This window comes from Crocodylus siamensis, chromosome 7, assembly GCF_052110815.1.
Source record: "Crocodylus siamensis isolate JL-2025a chromosome 7, ASM5211081v1, whole genome shotgun sequence".
NCBI classification, from domain to species: domain Eukaryota; kingdom Metazoa; phylum Chordata; order Crocodylia; family Crocodylidae; genus Crocodylus; species Crocodylus siamensis.
In genome coordinates this window covers 15,908,816-15,927,658 of record NC_143401.1, presented here as the reverse complement: position 1 = coordinate 15,927,658, position 18,843 = coordinate 15,908,816, and the positions used below count along the sequence as shown (strand labels likewise).

Here is an 18,843-nt window from a genome sequence, read left to right as displayed (position 1 = left end):
GTTTTGTGGCTGGTGGTTCCAGGGCATGCACGGCCAGTCTCAGGGGGTGAGTGTGCACCTGCGTGCACCCCTTACATGTCACCGATGTCTACCAATACGAAACCAGATGCCTTTCTGTCCTCTAGTTCTTCTCTTGAAGAGAAAGGGAAAAATGATGTATCATCTGTAACCTAGACAACGAAAGCATCTCAGAACCCATTCAGGATCATCTGAGAAGGCGCGGCCCGGTGTTTGCTCTTATAGAAGAAAAAAAGGGTGGAAAGGCGTCGGGTTTCGTATCAATACAGGCCAAAGCAGCACAGAACCGGACTGATCTCGAGGATGACCACCCAAGGCAACGGCCGGCAGCGGCAGGTGAAAGGCACGAATCTAGGCGGGTGCATAATGACACCTCGTCTGCCCGGAAATTTGCAATTAAAAACTAAACAAATAAATAAATACAAAGATATACACAGTACATATCTTCTTTTTCTGGAAGCTTTCGAGACTTCTCCAGCCTTTCCCACCCTGGGCTGGCGGGCACGTGCCCCCCCACCTGCAGCCGCAAGCCCCGCCCCGCTCCACGCCCAATTGCCGGGCAGCTGGACCCTGCTGCCCCAGAAGGGCGGAGCGTGGCGGTGCGTAGTGCGCAGGTGCGGCTGCTTTGGCGCGTGCGCCGTGAGCCTGCCAGCCTCATGCGCGGTTCTCCGAGCCGGCTGCAGCGCGTGCGCACGGTCCGCAGCTCCCGCCGCGCCGGGGCCGGTGAGCGGGACCACGCGGATGGGGGGGAGAGCGCGGGCGGGGCCGCGCGGACGCGGGGCGAGCTCCCGCGTGTTTCTTGTCCCGCGTGTTTCTGCGAACTCCCCTGTGCAGCGCGCCCGACCCCGCACCCGGTGTCCCCCTGCCAGCCTGCGCCTGACACGCCGCGTGTTTCGTTTTCCAGGCCCGCAGACCAATGAAGTACATTCTGGTCACCGGCGGCGTCATCTCGGGGATCGGGAAGGGGATCATCGCCAGCAGCATCGGGACCATCCTGAAATCGTGCGGCTTGCACGTCACCTCCATTAAAATCGACCCGTATATTAACATCGACGCAGGGACCTTCTCTCCCTACGAACACGGTGCGCCGAGGAGACGGGTTTCGTTTGGCCACGGCCGGCGGGGGCTCGCGTTTCTCGTTGGAGGAGCGGGGAGGTGTCCGCGCCCGTTTTCGCGGCGCGTCCCTGGGAAAGAGTTTGAAATTGAACAGCTGCTAATTCCGGTGCCTCGGAGACGAGTGTCTCTGATGTCGGGAACTAGCCGCGTATTTGCTGATTAGCCCCTCGTGGGTGACGAGGTGGGGTTCGGCTCTTGGCACAGCCGAGCTGAGGCGCCATGTGTTCATTCATTTAACAGAAGCGAAAAAAACCCGAATGCTTGAGAAGACAAAGCGGGTGGTAACGGTGTGGTTTGCAAACACATGTGTCGTACACACGTCGCGAGCTACTTAGCTGTAAAGAGAATCTCCCTGCTTCTTTGAAGCCTACAAAATGCAGTCTCATGGCAGTCAGCATATGCCGAGCAAAATTTGGCACCACCTGAATTTCTGTAGTGGATCACCACACCAGGATGGCAAACGCCTCCACGCGTTCATTAGTGATACTGGGGGTACTGACTTCAGAGGGCCTGGTTTCAAAGGCTTTGTTTTTCAGTTTTACGCCCCTGTTAATAAATGCAGGATCTTCTCTGACGTATAACATCTCATGCAGGGATTAATTCTTTAACAATTTAATCCTATTCCACTGTTTGCTCTGTAGTCTTTTTTTTTTTTTTTATTAGTTATCCCATTTTTTTTTGTAGAAGGGGGTGTGCCAAGAAGCTGTTTAATTACACTGAGCTCTTTCAGCTGTCTTCGGGGTTGGGGGGCGGAGGAAGGGAATAACAGTTTGCTTAAATGTACTTTGTCTAGCTGACTTCTGCATTTTGGCGTTTGCTGCAGGCGAGGTGTTTGTGTTAGATGATGGAGGAGAGGTGGACCTGGATCTGGGTAACTATGAACGCTTCCTTGATATCCGTCTCACTAAGGACAATAATCTGACCACTGGGAAGATCTATCAATATGTGATCAATAAAGAGAGAAAAGGAGATTACCTGGGTAAAACAGTCCAAGGTAATGCATACTTTGCTTTTGCCACTAGTAAATATAAACCTTAATCTCCCACTGTTCTGAATGTTTCTGGGTCAGGAACAATCTGAGTTACACAGGCTGTTCTTTTTAATTATTTGGTTTAGCCTAGACTGTATTTCTATAACTATTTAGGGTAGGTATTTTTTTTTTTTTTGACTGAGTCTGGATTACAAGCCTTAAGTGAATACAGTTATACATTCAGCACTCAGTTGCAACACCTGATCTTATCAGTTACATTTTCCCAAGAACATTTTCTGTGCTGCGTGTTCAAATGATGTCTGAGGAAGGGTACTGTGATACCAAACGTTTTGCCTGTGTGAATACCAGCTGTACAGTTGGTCCAATAAAAGATAGCACCCACAATAATTCCTATTTTTCATATAACAGCAACAATTGCTTGGGAACGACAGCACACCATGGCACAAATAAGTCACTGTTAACAGGCATTGACTGTAATCATTCCCCTTCCCATAAGGAAAAATGAAATATCAGTGTAAAACGCTTATACTGAGAACTGTGTTCACACAAGGAGAGCAGACCTCTTTTAACTGTATAGGTTTAGTCTAAGAAAGGCAGTTGTATTGCTCTAAGTATAAATAGACTCTTAGACTAATGTGTTTGTGAATTACTTGCATCTTGTTATAGGTCTAAGGTGGTCACATGGGGTTTTTTTGGTCGTCATAATAAATTACTGCGCTGTTTTGATTATAAAATGACCATTTTTCCCCTCTAAAAATGGTTTAAGAGTTGCATTCTACTTGTATGGAGGCCCCTGAAATAATCTAATTTCTTATCCCCACAATACTTTGGTGCCTATGGTAAAATATATATTTCTAGATTTCTGATATATATTTAGACATTTTATATTTTATTTATAGAAATTTATACAGAGCAGCTTTTCTGTTGGTATTTTAATCCTTTTAACCGTTTTGGTTTTTCTTGATTATTTGATTCCGGTGGGATTTTGTGAGGGCAGTAGCAGTTCAAGGTCTTCATGTGTTGTTATCAGCTTGTAGCATCAGAGATAGGGCCTCTATTTTCCAAAACTGAACCTGAAAACATGGAGGTAGTTTGTAATCAGGCTAATATAATCTAGCACCATCTAAAACTAATTATCCATCCTTGTCTTTCCAGTAAGAAAGCTGCATTCTTTGTGAATAGCCAGTCTTTTTTTTTTTTCTTTCTAACAACATCACTGGTTTGCATAAAATGGTATAGAGAGTTCTAAAATGATACTCTGCTTGTAGTAGTGTCTGTTGGAAACTGGCACCTAAATCATCACTTACAAGCATCTAAACTGAAGCAGGAATATATGTCTAGCCAAGTGATCTTATTAGGAAGTTGTAGCAGTAATTATCACTTCTAATCCGGAATGCTTCAACTGATCAATGGTTGATATGTGTGAGAAACAATTCTCAGTAGTTTGATCAGAGGTGAGTTAGAGATTGGAATAGTTCTAACCTTTTGCCCTATATCTATTATAGTTGTCCCTCACATCACAGATGCCATACAGGAATGGGTAATGAGACAGGCACAGATCCCTGTAGATGAAGATGGCATTGAACCCCAAGTGTGTGTGATTGAGGTTTGTAGCATTTTTCTTACTAAATTTGGAGTAAATTTTACTAACTACTGGCAGGTAAGCTCCGCAGACAATATCTTCCATTAATATAACATTTTTCACATTATTGTTTGGGACAGCTTAAAAATAAATCTTTGTGTACATGCCAGGTTTTTACTTTGGTAGTGGTATTTTTGGTTTCTTTGGGCTAAATCCATAAAGTCAGGTATCATTGTTGCAGCAGCTCACTTTTTTCCCAGAACTGAGGAGGTAGCTAAAGCTGGTGAATTGGAAATTCAGGCTATAAGGAAATGCCTGCCTGTGTTTAGGGTTCACAAACCTGAAGTCTCTATTCTGATTTTAAGTACCTAGGCCTCTCAAAACACAGCTGGGTCTTAGTTTCTGCTTCAGTGAATATTATATTGAATGAATGAAACTTGCAATCAATTTTCTAGTATAAAATACTTGCACTGAAACTCATCTCTTGCCCAGCATAGGTGAGTGATCAAGCCATGGGTCTTCAGTATCATATTCACACTTGCATGTTCTCTTTGGCTCAGTGAATATGCAGTTATTCCATACAGTGTGAGATGGCTTCAACAGGAAGAAAGAAACCATTCATTTGGGAGTTGGAGATGCAGTTCAAATCTCCTTAAGCAGAGCAGGGACTTGAACCCTCACCTCCTGGGTGAGTGCTTTAGGCACTTAGCCAATAGGTAAAGGAACGTGAGGGCTGTACACCTCATGGCATTTGTTGTGAGACCTGAACTGGTGCCCTGAGAGTGCCAGCTGGACCTCTCCCCAGGAGTCATTTGTGGTGGAGTGGTCTGGGTGATGAAGCTGTACAGGTTTCTAGGTGCACCTAGGAGTGCGTGACTTGAGCACTGTCAAGTTTTTGATGCTGCTGAAAACGGCCAAAAAGACATGTAGGAGTCTAAGGAATTTTACTAATGGAAACAGATACCTATGAATGTTAGGCAGAAGTTAAAGGGCTGCCTTTTGGGACTGAATTTTGGACTTGGGTGTCTTTAGTGGCAGTGAAGTGTCACTTACTTGTGGGTCTATCCCGGGGTGGGCAAAATACAGCCTGCAGGCCAAGTCCGGCCCACCAGACTATATATAATCTGGCTAGCAGGCAGATGGCCACCAATTAATCGTATCTGGTCCAACCCGCACCGCAGCTGCCCCTCCTGTGCTCAGAATGGGACTGAGCCCCGTCCATTCCCACTGGGGCAGTGTGATGCACTCCCGCTTTTGTGTGTGGGAAGGCCCACACCAGCACACGGCTTCCAGGCAGCTTCTGCTGCAACCGCCCAGGAAACTGCTCAGCTCCTCAGGCTTCCAGCGGCTCCTCCTTGTGTCTCTGCTGCAGCACTCTGAGGGTAGGGAAGTGGTGGTGGCTGGGGAGAAAGTGGCAGCTGGGTGGGAGCACAATGCTTCATACCCAGCAGGATGGTAGGAGCACAGAGCCCAGGTCACTCCAGTGCCATCACATAGCGCTCCCCTCGACTCGTGCAGCCCCTGGGACTTGCGCACCACCATGGGGAAGCCCCACACATTAGAGCCAGTGTTGTTTGCTGCTCCCTGCTGCCACATGTAGCTGTGGGGACTTCGCTGGAAGTGGCAGGGAGCCCTGTGTGATGGAGCCAGGACAGTTCCACTCCCTGGTTCCTGGTGGAGTCTGGGAAGCTGCACATGGTGGCAGGAAGTGGGGCCAGGCCACTGGCTCCATTGTGCAGGGCTCTCCCTGCAGCGCAGAGCTCTGGTTGGGTCCCAGGAGCTGCACATGAGATGCAGGGAGCCCTGCATGATAGAGATGGATAAGCCTGACTGCCCCGTTCCTCGCAGCCACATGCAGTTCCAAGAAGTGACCAGAGGTCTGAACTGCCGGAGGGCTCTGCCTGTGTGGGCCACGAGCACCTTCTGCTACTGCAGCTCCGACTGCTGCCTTTGGCGGTGGTGGCTGTGCACTATGGGAGGGAGGGGCTGTGTGTGCATGTAGGGGGCTCCCACATGCACACCCCACCAGACCTCCACACCTTCCCCCATACCTTGCACTGCCCACACATCGCCTCCCATACAACCCCCACACCTGCTGACAGATACACACCCGCTGGCACATATCTACGGCCCTCACACTCCTTTGCACATGCATCCACTCCCCCAACCACACTTCACCACACACACTCCCCCACACACAATATAGAAGAGTAAGACTTTTGAGTTACTATGTTATTGCCTCTATGTACACTATGTAAATGCATGTAAATAAGGACGAAAATACTTTTGACAAAAAACATGTTATAATAGATGTTTTGGTTTTTAGCATATGATTTGGGTTGTTTTTTTCCAGTTCCAAGATGGCAAACCCCTTATTCCCAACAGGAGTACTTCCAGGGCCAAGGGGAGGGACTTCCAGTGGCAAAGGTTGGGGGAGTGACCAGGGGGCAGGACACCTGTCAAGGCATGGGACTACCCTTGCAGCCCTCAACAGCTCACCAAAACTCATTAAGTGGCCCTCCAACTGAAATAATTGCCCACCCCTGGTCTAGACCTTTCTGCTTGGAGCTCAGTTCCAGGGTAGACTGTAACTATGTGGTAATGTCCATACATACTAGACTTGGGAGAAGTGTTGAATTTGTAGGTTAGTGCTTCTCTTCAGTCTCCCAAGAAGAGAACATTACTGGAGAAAAATATTAGTTGGATAGAATGAAGAACGTGGAGGTCTTAGGGGCTCTCAGTTGGCCAGGCTCATCAAAAATGCAGTGAAGTTCCCATATTTTGTGTCTTGCAAATGGACCAAAGCAAAAATTCCAGTGCTCCACAGAATAGCACTGATGTAGCTGCACTCTAAAAAGGACAGAGTTGGTGCCAGAAGGCAAATGCTGGGAAAATCAGTTGTAGGGAAATTGATGCCACTTTTTAAATCCTACATGATTTGCTTTCTCCTTTAGCTTGGTGGGACAGTAGGAGATATAGAAAGTATGCCCTTCATTGAAGCTTTCCGCCAGTTCCAGTTCAAAGCCAAACGAGAGAATTTCTGTAATATTCATGTCAGTCTAGTACCCCAGGTAAGGTCCTGGAAAGATGTGATTGATGGTGTTTCCTCTCATTAAGAGTTATTTTATAAATGTGTCTGGAAATGTAGTAAATATGCTTGTGCATTGAAAGGTACCTGTATGTTTTGTGTATAATAATGTATATGCAGTATATATAGAAGTATGACCAAAACTAACCCACAGCATCTAGATCCTTCCACGAAATGCTGTTTTGTTGTCTATAACTGGGAGTTTCAGTAAATGTAAAAGTTCTACATCTCTTCTGTTTTATTTTTGCTGCTCCATTTGAAATATTATGTACATCTTTAATCTTAAAATGGAGTTTTTGTCTAAGAGCCAAATTTTCTATTTCTGTGCACCCTACAAGCTTTTTTATAGTTCTGTACAATAGGTGTAAAATGCTTACCTGCTAGAGTAGTTAAATTCTGTAGCCCCTTTACTTTGCATTTTGTGCTGCCTGCACCAGTGTAATGAGAAGTGGATTGTAGTGTTCTTATTCGGCCCCTTTAGTAGTATCTCTCCCTGCCTGTGTCCTTTTCCTGGATTCCGCATTGTATCAGATTCATAAAATGTATTGGATGATTTCTTTGAGTGTTTTTAACATGACTTGCATATTTAATCAAACCAACTCACTCACTAGGAAGGCTTGACACTTCAAGATCATGTAAACTCACTGATTGCCATCTAATTCCTTTTAAAATTCCTATAACAAATCATGCTAAAGCTGCAGTGGAACTAATGAAATCACTGATACAGGTGAGAAACAAAGAAGCAAGGGAAACATTGATAGGCTTTGCAAGAAAGGGAATGAAAAAAATCTTATGCACTAAATGTGTAAAGAAAGGAAACGTATTTAAGTTTCTAAGATGACACTCCAAGTGAAGATAAAATGGAAAGATTAAAACAGTCTCTTCTGGCCTCTTTATAAATTTCATTGTTTAGACCCCAGACCAGCATATGATGTGCTTTGGTTGCTCAAATATGTGCACAGCTGCCTTATTTTGAAGTTACTGGACAGTCTTCCTAACTCTGAAGCATACTGGCAGCTGATATTGTTAATGCCATTTATTTAATTGGGGCTGATCTATCCAGCTTATGTGCTTATCTCATCCTGTTGGATGTAGATATTAGGGTGGAGTTTAACTAGACGGTTAATTATGAATTACTGGAATAGGGCGCAATGAAATTTTCTTTTCCCGTTTCCTCCAGCTGTGCAGTAAAAGAAACCTCAGGTTCCTGCCTAGCTACAGTCTCTTCCCCAGCCACTGCATAACTGCTTCTGTAGATGTTGGGCAGTTTGGTCTTTGCTTGCTTACTTTTGGTACTTAATGTCAGAAATGAGAGGAAAAAATGCTTGTTGCAAATACTATCCCATAAACCAAGGATCTCTGACCTATGATTAGGGATCTATGCAATTCATGATTTTGCAATTTTTGAAAGATGACTTTCCCTATGAGCCAGCATCCTGGCCTCACAGCCCACCAGGCGGGGAGCCACCAACGTGAAAGAGAGCAGCCAAGATGGTGGCTGCCCCTTTCTTCCTTCACCACTGATTGGCTGAGAAGGCTGCCTTTTGTGTGGCCCTGCCCCTCTCTGCCAATCAGTGGTGAGGGGTGGGGCTGCATGAAAGACAGCTTTATCAGCCTATCAGCAGGGGATGGGAAGGAGTGCTTGCCATGAAAAGACCCTGAAAATGGCACTGGGCACCATGAGTGGTCTGTAATTTTTACTTACCCTTCATGTGCTTTAAGTAGATCCCTACCTATGATTCATATCTCCTGTGGTTCCTGGAGATGTAAGAGCTTTACAATTGAATTCTGTATATTTACCTATCAACATTAGTACGATAATAGATTGCTTCTCTGATTGCTTCTCCAAATCTTCTCTGATTGCTAGCCAAGTTCTACAGGAGAGCAGAAGACAAAGCCCACCCAGAACAGTGTTCGTGAGCTCAGAGGACTTGGGCTTTCCCCAGACCTAGTAAGTTTTGCATTCAACTAAAGAGTGGTGCTGATACCCTGTGACAATCCTTGTGATACAAATCAAGCCTTGGGTGACAGGCTTCTGCTGCATATTGATGGTACAATAGAAATAATATACTTTAAAATCATGCAGCACGTTTTCCCCAAGGAATGGGAACTTGACACTAAAAAGGGTTGTTTTTAGTGACAGGGCAAATGAATTTCTGAGTTTTACATTACAATCTTTGTGTTGCTGCTTTCTCTGCTAGATTGTGTGTAGATGTTCCACCCCACTGGATACGTCTGTAAAGGAGAAGATCTCCATGTTCTGTCATGTAGAACCAGAGCAGGTAAAGATCACTGACCTCTCTACCTTTTCCATAGCCAGCACTCCTGCTGCTCCATGCTGCGGGCAGCACAATGCTGCAAGCAACACAAATGCTGTGGGCAACAGTTCCTTTGAAGCTTACAGCTTTTCTCTCGTGGCTATGTGTCTTAAATATAAAAATGGATCCAACTGTTTATCCTTTGTATAGTCTTAAAACATATAAAACTTATAGATAAATTCTAGGCCTGTGTGAATCGCCTACTTTTTCCTTTGGATTAAGATTTGGCTGATTTTGGGGGACAGCGATTCGATTCGGTGATTTGAATCACTGTTCTGAATTGATTTGGCTGAATCTCCTAATCAAACAGGCCACATCCCCCGCCCGCTTTCCAGCCCCATCAGTGGCTGCTTCACTCGGCCCCTGTGTCCCAGCACTTAAAAAAACAAACAAAAAACAAAACAAAAAAACCCCAAACCACACAACCGAAAAACTACCCTGTACTCACTGGCTCCTGCTAGGCAGAGGGGCGATTCCCTTCACTGTGTGGGGGGCTCTGCCACGAGCCCCCAGAGGCCCTGATGGCTGCTGTAGCAGCCAATGAATGCGGGGCTTTTTTTTAAAGTGTCAGGATGCTGGGGCTGTGTGGGGCAGCCATTGATGGGGCTGGGAGAGCAGGTGGGGGTTGGTGAGTGCTTGGGGGGGTGCTGAGGGAGCAGACGGGATGGGGCCTGGTGGGGGTCCCCCCCATGGTCGCCTTCCACCCCTTACTTACCAGCATGAAGCTGGGTCCTGCTCCCTGTGTTGGTGAGCAGGGAGTGACCAAATCTCCAAATGTCTTCCAAATCATTTCAGACCCTTTATTGGTCTCCTGATTCATTTTAGATTTGGAGATATGGCCAACGAATTGGGCCAAATTTCCTCCAAATTGAATCGGCAACCGAAACTTCGCCTCTCTCTCTCAATTCTCAGCCCCATTACACTTGAGACACCCCCTCATTGGATTCAAGGTGCACCCCTTGATAACTTTTGTGAATTGAGTACCACTCAGGTTCAAAAACTTACTTGTAGATTACAGTACTTAAAGGGTCTGGCAGTAGGGATGGGGAATCATTCAGGCAGAGACAAGCGTGAGCCTGCTCTTATCTGCTTAATTTATCTTCTTATCTCCTAACACCTTACTCATCTTCTTGCGTCTTACAGGAGCATCACAGGGTGCCCCAGCACGCTGGCTGAGAATCACTTGTCTAATTTGTGGAAATTATTTCCCAAAGGCAGACAAGGTTCTTTGGGTAAATCTGATATCTTTTATTAGATCAACTGAAATAGCTGGAAAAATTCTTCTTTGGAAGCTTTTGGGTACAAACATCCCAAAGGTTTCTATTAACCTTTCAAATTTGTTCTATACCTTGGGAAAATTGTGCCTTTTAACATCATTGTTTAGAGCCAAAAACTTACTTGCCCAAAATTGAGTTATTGTGATTTGAGTGCGTTGCACGCTGCTCCTCACACAATACTTTTATCTAATGTTCCATATCTTCCCATCCATTTGACTTATTCATTTCATAAGAAGAGGCTGTACTGGAAAACTGAATTCTGTTTGGTATATATTTGTTTTTCTTTTGTGCAAACAGGATGTTGGCACTCAAGAAGCACATAGTTTAAATTATATGGAAATGTTATTTGCTGGAGACGGGTCATTGAATATAGATGGAAAGAAGCTAGACTCTGAAAATGAACTTTTGCAAGTGTTAGAATCTTTAAGTTCAGTTGTGGTCTTTGAAGTTTCATTTTCATAATTGGAGGGTGCCATGTTTTTGTCTCGGGAATTCAAGTAAGATTGTCTAGCTTACAGATAGGGTTTCTAAAGTTCATTGCAAAGTCCAGTTGCTGGCACTGTTTCATTATCATTATCATTGTCATTGATATAAGTGCCTCGGTTGGACCTTAATAAACAATTATACTGATGTCTAAATCAGAATAGAATCCATATGTATTACCTTTCAAGTTACATGGAAGTAAATTGAATTAATTTTTCAGAAAAATAATAAATGAATGCCTTTTTTTTTTAACATGGCCACATTTCTAACCATCATTCTTGCAGACTGAATGCTTTTTGCCATATAAACAGAACTGATTGCTACTTACTACTTTTTTTCTGCAAATAATTAAAATCTGTTTCTGCTCGAGTCTGTGAAGTGGTATCAGTACACTTTATGAAGTTTTAAGTGCAGTCAAAGTCATGGTGGACAAATAGTATGTGACCAAAATTCCTTTCTTTTTTTTCAGTGGATCAGAAAGATTGAAATTAATTCTTTTTACAGATTTAAGAGTAGTTTGATTAGTTGTAAATTAACCATTTTGAAACAGTTCTTATAATATTTCCCAAGTGACAACCTGCAAACTGAAATTCTCTATTGATGATGACTATAGTGCTAGCTTCCCAGTGTTGCCCCATTTACATGCTTCATTCCTGCTTGAAGAGATCAATTACTACTTAGTTTGTATGACTGTATGTGGAGAGCCCAATTGATCTGGGGACTATAATCTTAAAATAAGATAGTCCATACCCCAGAGACCTTGTGATCTTAAAATAGGTGGGTAAAAGAAGGGAGTTGAATTCACTCTTGGTGTCCCATTCAGTCTGTTACCTGTACTGAGACAGCCAAAAGGTGTAGTGTGACTCGCACACATTCACTCAGAACTGAATTAATACAGCAGTTTTTCAAAATAGTACCCTCCTACTTTTCAGTGATTTTTTTGAATGATGCAGTTTTCTCCTTGAAGGGGAAAGAAGCAGGATAGGGGTGCACCAATAGAGATTTGTGGGGGCCAATACCAATAGCCGATTTTTAAGGAGGCATATTGGCTGATACTGATTTGATTTCCGATACCAGCTGCATGCAGCTGTAAGTCTGTTGTGGTGGAAGGGGAAGAGGGAGGGAAGGAGTATAGGGGGGCAGATCAGTGCCCCCCATGGTGAGGGAGGGGACAGGCACAGGTGCCGCCCAGCTGGGGCAGGGCAGGGTGCAGGACGGAGCCGCGACTTGGCGGGGGAGAGGGGGACAGATCCTGCTGCTGCCTCCACTCTGAGAGTGCACCAGGGGGTGCCCCCAGATCTGGGCAGTGCGGGCAGGCTGCATCTGCGGGCTGGAGCTGGGGCTGCTCCAGGCTGTTCTTGGTGGAGGCTGGGCTCAGGGTGGGGGCTACGGACTCCAAACTTCACCATGGCCCTGCTCCAGTGTCGCTGCCACGTGCCTGGCGTAGTGCTGGCTCTACGCCCCGCCTCCATCCACATGCCAGGAAGAGCTGGGGCTCTGGGCATGCAGCGGCACGAGGAGCAGAGCTACAGTGAAATTTTGGGTGCCTGTAGCTCCCTCCCTGAGCCCAGCCCCTGCTGAGAAGAGCCCAGCGCAACCCTGGCTCCAGTCTGCAGCTGCAGCCTGCCCCGCCCCGCCCCGCCCTGTGCAGATCTGGGGGACACGCCCCCTCCCTGCCTATGACTTCTTGGAGTGCAGGCAGCGGCAGGAGCTGCTCCCCCTCCCCTCACCGCCCAGATGAGCCATGGCTCCATCGCATGCCCTGCCCTGGCTGGGCAGCACCTGCCTTTGCTCCCTCCCTCACTGCAGGGGATGTTGATCTGCCCCCCACCCCCCTGCAGTTTCCCTTCCCTGTCCCCTTCCACCACAATGGACAGCTCTGCATGCTGCTGGCTTTGCTCCTCACTGCCTAAGTGTTGTGCTGCAGCTGCCCACATGCACAAGCATTTATCGGCCAAATTATTGCCCGCATCAGGCCAATTTCCGATACAGCCAATATTCTTTATATTGGTACAGATCCAATATTGGACCAGTGTATTGGTGCACCTCTAAAGCAGGAGTGTCTGATGTCCTACTGTCTCTATACAGTCAGTTGAGTGCTTGTGTATACATTTTAATAAACCTTCTATATTATGAACAGGTTATTTGTGTTCATGATGTCTCTTCCATCTACCGGGTTCCTTTGTTACTAGAGGAGCAGGGAGTTGTTGATTACTTTCGACGTAGGCTTGATCTTCCTGTTGAGAAACAGCCCAGAAGGATGCTTATGAAATGGAAAGAGATGGCTGACAGGTGAGCTCCACCACAGGAAATCATTTGGGTCAGATCCTGCACCTGCTTTGGTGGTCAGTGGGAATGGTTACTCTAATGCCCATTTTGGGTTATTTTTTCACAAGATTGCATTGTGTTTCTACCTATTTAACTATTAAGAAAGAGAAAAAGGAAACAAAAACAGTATTGGATCCAATTGGGCAGTTTATCAGCTGACTTTGACATTGGATTCTGTGCTCTTAGCATGGTATCTACTTAAACATGAACAGGAATACGTGCTCTGGGTTTTTCTAAGTGGGCCAGTTTTATGAAAGCATACCAGAGACTCCAAAGCATGCCTCGATAGAAGTATAGCTACAGTAAAATCATTATTGCTCTCCTATAATCCAGCTCAACAAAGGACCAGTTCCCTGAGAGTGTAATGTGTGGGTTTGGACAAGTGCACATGTGCACCCATCCAGGCTGTTCTTGGTGGAGGCTGGGCTCAGGGTGGGGACTACGGAGCTGGCTGCAACCACTCCAGATTTCACCGTGGCCCTGCTCCAATTGGGCAGTTTATTAGCTGACTTTGAAATTCTCTGATTAGGAGGGGACAGCACCTGTAACATGCTAACAGCAATACAAGTGTAGCAAAATTGCTCCAACTTCAAACCTGGATGAATAAGGGACCTACTGAAATCAAGGAGGCAGGTGGGCGATTTTGAAGGCCAGTTAGGGCAACCACTGCTATATTCATGATTTTTCACAGTGAGCCAGGCCCGCCCCCCCATGCTGCTGATTGGCCATGAAACCCCAGGAGCAGCCCTGCCCCTCACCACTGGTTTCTGTGCATATCACAAAACCATGATTTAAGTAGGTCCCTAAACTTCGCTATAGAACATAACAGCTGCTGCATGTTTTATGGCAATTCCCCGCCCCCCCCCCAACCTCTCAGAGCTGCTCTAATTAAAGTGCTGTCGCTCTACCCTGAGCACATGTAAAAACGCCCGGAGATACCAGAGAGCCGGGCCCTGGTAAATTGATGAGATTGACTTTAGTCAGCATTCAAATATTTTTTGAAACTTTCAGTACTGCATATTATCCTTATATATAACAAAATGGTAAATCTAATAATACTCTAAGTGCTAAACAGAGCTTACCTTTTAGAAGCTCACTTGTTGCTCCATTGCAGGTGAGAGTGGCTGCTGACATAACCAGTCTTCTGCTTGTTTGGTCGGAAGCAAAATATCTTGTAGATCTGCTTTATAAAGCTAGAGGAGGAAGAAAACTAAAATTTAACTTCAAAATTTTACTGGTGTGATTAACATACAGCAACTTCCAGTGAATTTCATAAAGATAATGTATACTTATCAGCTGGATAGAGAAAAATGAATTAAATGTGATTTTAGAATATAGCTAAGTATGATTGCACGGGTAAAACAAAATAGTGTTCACAACACCATTGTCTGTAATGTGATTAATGAAGTATGTTTAGGGTACAGGCTGTTTATTGCTGCTTTTGTTTCAAAGCTGGGGGGGTGGTCTCTCAGCATCTCCTCTACTTAAAAATACCATTATTAAAGTCTCTAACTTGAATGGAGTCTGTTATGCACATAGTCCTATAATAATTGGTATCGGTGCATTGAAAACAGGATGCCTGAAATAGCATTATGTATATACCCATTTTTTAGCCTCTTGATAATTGGTCTGAGTTTTTTCAAAGGTGGTATAAGCACCTCCAGTTGTGCAGCACAGCTAAGAGTAAGTCGTGACTATTTAGGATTAGGCCCAGAGAATCCAGTGACTTTTCAGATCCTGTAATGAGGTTTGATGTGCAGCATTTTATACTGCCAAACTTCAGAAATCTGTATGTGTAGTCGATTGGGTGGGATTTAGGAGTCCCTTCTATGCCTTCAGCTTCTGTTGTGAACTGTGCTAGGATGAGTAGAGGAACATGATACTGTGCAAGGTGAAAGTAAACTGTCATCTCTGGATCCTTAATTTTAGCAGCTTATTGACAGTTTTGGATCTAGTGCAACTAAGGCAGTATTGGAGGGAGCAGGGGACAAAATAGGTGCAAAGAAAATCCAAAACCTAAGGTGAGTAATTGCTTATTCTCTTGCACAGAGTTGTTCTTCACAGCTGCTTAGTAACACGTTTCCCTTATCAGATAGATTTAGTTCCTCATTAGTATTGCATTCATTCTGAATGATGACCCTACAAGGTCATATTTTCAAAATGGGCAGCACCTCTGGTTGCAAGTTTGCAAGAGCAGAGCCCTCATTTATGCACCTAAATGAAATGACTAAACTTTGAAAAGCTATTTGTACTTGCAGTTCTCACTAATACTAAGCCATCTTATTGTTTGGTTTTATGTGTCCAGGTATGACCGATTGCTAGAGACCTGCTCCATTGCACTTGTTGGCAAATACACAAAATTCTCTGATTCTTACGCATCTGTCATTAAAGCTCTGGAACATTCCGCCCTGGCCATCAACCACAAACTTGAGATCAAAGTATGTATTTTTCCCTTCCTGAGTAGATTGGTATTCCTGATTTATGTGTAGTTGTAGGACATACCTCAATATTGGCTGAATCGCTTGATTTCAGAATGATTCAGAAACATTCTTTGTGGATTACGGCATCAACCCCTCGGTTATGATCCGTGCAGTTTCAACCAAAGAAACTCTCCTGTCACTCTACAAGTATAGAGGCACCGACACAATGCAGATGCAGGAATTGGTTCCCTTGCATGTTTTGTCTTGCACATTTAAGCTGTGGTAGAGCAGAAAGGGTTTGTGAGAGAACTCTAAATGAACAATTTGTCTTTAACAGTTACTGTAAGCAGTTCTTTGTGTGATAACTTGACCTGGTGCCGTATTTACCTGAATCCAAGATGACTTTGAATTTAACACGGTCCCCCCAGTTTGATTCTAGAAATGGGAAATTTTATAAATTTGTTATAATTTTCCACGTCTAGAATCTGATTTTATTGGGTGTCTTAAATTCATCCCCAGCCATGTGGCAGGAAAGCAGCAGGGCAGGCGATGGGGAAAGCAGGAGCACTGGGACAAGTGGTGGGGAAATGAGGAGCAGGCAGCCTTGCTCCCACCCCTTGCTTCCAGTGCCTGCCGCCTCCACCACTTACCCCATCCCCTGTGTCTGTTTCCCCACCACTTACCCCTCCGCTGCCTGCATCCCACCGCTTGCTTTGCTACCTACCCACTATTCTACCTGTTTCCCCAGTTGATCCTGGCACAACGGGAGCCCCAGAACCTTTCCTATCCTACACTGCAAGGAGCAGCTGGGCTCAGCAGCACACAGATTCCTCCTTCTCTTCCTCCCACATCCCCCTCCAACTCTCCCACTGACCAGGAGCAGGTTGGAAGGAGGAACCAGTATATTGCCACAGCTTCTCTGCTGCACAGGTCAGGAGCAGCTGTGGGGCTCTCTCCATGCCTGCGTCAGCTGGTAGTTCTGGAGAGTGTACATGCAGGGACGCAACAGGAACAGCAGCAGCAGCTTTCAGATTCTTCCTTCTGGTGTCTTCTCCCTACTAGCAAGAGATGGGACAAGGCAGGGAGCTGGGCAGAGGAGGAACCTGTGTTGTTGCTGCTGTCTCTGGCTAAGCCAGGTTCCCTGCACTGCTGCTGATACTTGATTCTAAGATGAGGCTTTGTTTTACCTATGGTGAATGAGGGGAAAGACTATCTTGCAGTTGAGTAAATGTGGTAATTTAGTATCAGGCTGCTTCTAACCAATACTGGACTATGTCTTTGATACCAGTTATCCGATTGTGCACTGACAATTTACTACAGCACTTTATCAAGGTCGGGTTTCTTTTCACCACTTCCATTCTGTGTTTGTTGGCAGATTTTTATTAAGAACAAATCCCTTCCTACACCCACTCGATTGAACTAGTCGATTTTAATATGGGAGCTATATTTTATAGGCTTCACGGGTTCTGTTCATGTAGCTGTTAGGCAGGGTTTATAGGGCTGTTCGTCCGTTGTCAGGTTTTTGTTAAAAGAACTGAAATGGCAAATTATGACACCCAGAAATTGGTCAATGCCAAGATTAAAGGTGTCTGTGAAACCTTAACTCTGGTCCCTTGTCCCATCAAAATTCAGTCTTTAATTACTTGGTTACACATTGTTTGTTCTTCAATATCCCTCCTTCATTCAGAATGGTAGTATGCACTTAATAACAGGATGTTTGACCTTTTTTTATTGGCTAACCCCCTTTCTAAATGTAGCCCATTGTGATAGGGCACTTGGTGCACCTGTTACACGAAAAGGAGCAGCCTGCAGGTGGCAGGGGCAAATTAGAGTCCCCTGGCCAGAAAGGGGCTGCTCTTGAAGCATATAAATCCAGGGCCTGAGCTGTTCAGGGAGTCTAGCTCTGATAGCCCTGGAAAAAGTTGCTCCTGGGCAACATCTGAACTGGGGTAAGCAATTTGAGAGGTTTGAGGGAGGGACTAAGGGGAGGAGAAGGTCCCAGCAGGTCTAGGTGTAAAGAGCCCTGGGAACACAGAATAGGGCTTGGGGTCCAGAGGGAGAAAGCCTGAGCCTAAAAGGGGTGAGTGTCAGCAGAGCCACCGACCCCTGAGGTCTCACAGGGCCTGGGCCCAGAGGTAGGGGCCAAAGGCTGAGGGGGGTCACAGCTGGAGACTGGCAGGGCCAAGGAAACCTGTGAGTCTCAACTGGCCTAAGAGTGGGGCCACGAGCCAGAGATAGAGGCCAAAGACTGGGAGTCACAGCTGGAGACCAAGGGGACCAAGGAGCCCATAGCCCAGGAGGGCCAAAGCCTGGGGCTGGGAGCCCGCAGCCCAGGAGGGGCACATGTAGGAAGAGGAGAGAGAGAGGAACAAGCATCATCTGCGAGGCATGGATGTGGTGTAAGGAGCTGTCAGAGGCATGTAATTAGCCTTTAAGGCAGAGAGCAGAGACACCTGAGTTCAGGAGTGTGCAGTCAGGCTTGTGCAGCCCTGAGGCAGCCTCCCTCTTTCTAAAAGAAAACGATATCAAGGTGTGGTAGGCGAAAGGGGGTATTGTCCAAAGAGCAGGTTAACAAGGGCTGAGGGAGGCTCCAGTGATCTGATGACCACCTGTGAAGTTGAACCCTATTATACCAGACACCAGCCAAAATTTGTACTAAATGAGGCAGAGTCCTGCAGGCCTGTCTGATTTACTGGTTGGACCAGTATCACTTGCTATCCGCTCTGCTCAGTGAATGAGGTAGGAAGCATACAGAAACTACAGACACTGTGGTATGCATCTTTTGTAACTGGAGACTGTGCAGTAACAAGCAAGAAGCTTCATGGCCTCCAGGTAGAAAATAAACCAGATAAAACAGTGGCAGATGTACAGACAGAAAACAATCCTGAGCCATTGGGAAGGGATATTCTTATACCTAGATTTCATGAAATCTTGTGCCAACCCAACTGCTCTTGGGTTTCTTAACAGTACATTGACTCTGCTGACTTGGAGCCAGCTACTCTACAAGAAGATCCAGTGCGATACCATGAAGCTTGGCAGAAGCTCTGCAGTGCTGAGTAAGGTTTTGGAGAAGATATGATTGCCCTAGCATTTGCTGACAGTTTCTGATTTGTTATTGATTGCAGTTATGCCACTGTTGGGAGCTGTGCACACACACACAAGCTAGGGTCTCTGTCCTGAAGAGCTTACAGTGATATGTAAGATAACATGTAATTAGGAGTT

At 45.6% G+C, this 18,843-nt stretch overlaps 1 protein-coding gene across 1 annotated transcript in view; it reads left to right on the top strand.

The window, feature by feature from the left end:
- The first annotated feature begins 643 nt into the window (after positions 1-643).
- The window catches only part of CTPS1 (CTP synthase 1), a 29,909-nt gene continuing 11,709 nt past the window's right edge, over positions 644-18,843 (top strand). Inside the window, exons 1-10 of the mRNA XM_090056998.1 lie at positions 644-741; positions 923-1,100; positions 1,958-2,128; positions 3,631-3,731; positions 6,662-6,778; positions 8,663-8,746; positions 8,997-9,077; positions 13,014-13,165; positions 15,507-15,639; positions 18,589-18,677. Of these exons, the coding sequence (XP_089913124.1) occupies positions 935-1,100; positions 1,958-2,128; positions 3,631-3,731; positions 6,662-6,778; positions 8,663-8,746; positions 8,997-9,077; positions 13,014-13,165; positions 15,507-15,639; positions 18,589-18,677 (1,094 nt within the window). The 5' untranslated portion in view covers positions 644-741; positions 923-934. The remainder of the gene's footprint in view (positions 742-922; positions 1,101-1,957; positions 2,129-3,630; positions 3,732-6,661; positions 6,779-8,662; positions 8,747-8,996; positions 9,078-13,013; positions 13,166-15,506; positions 15,640-18,588; positions 18,678-18,843) is intronic.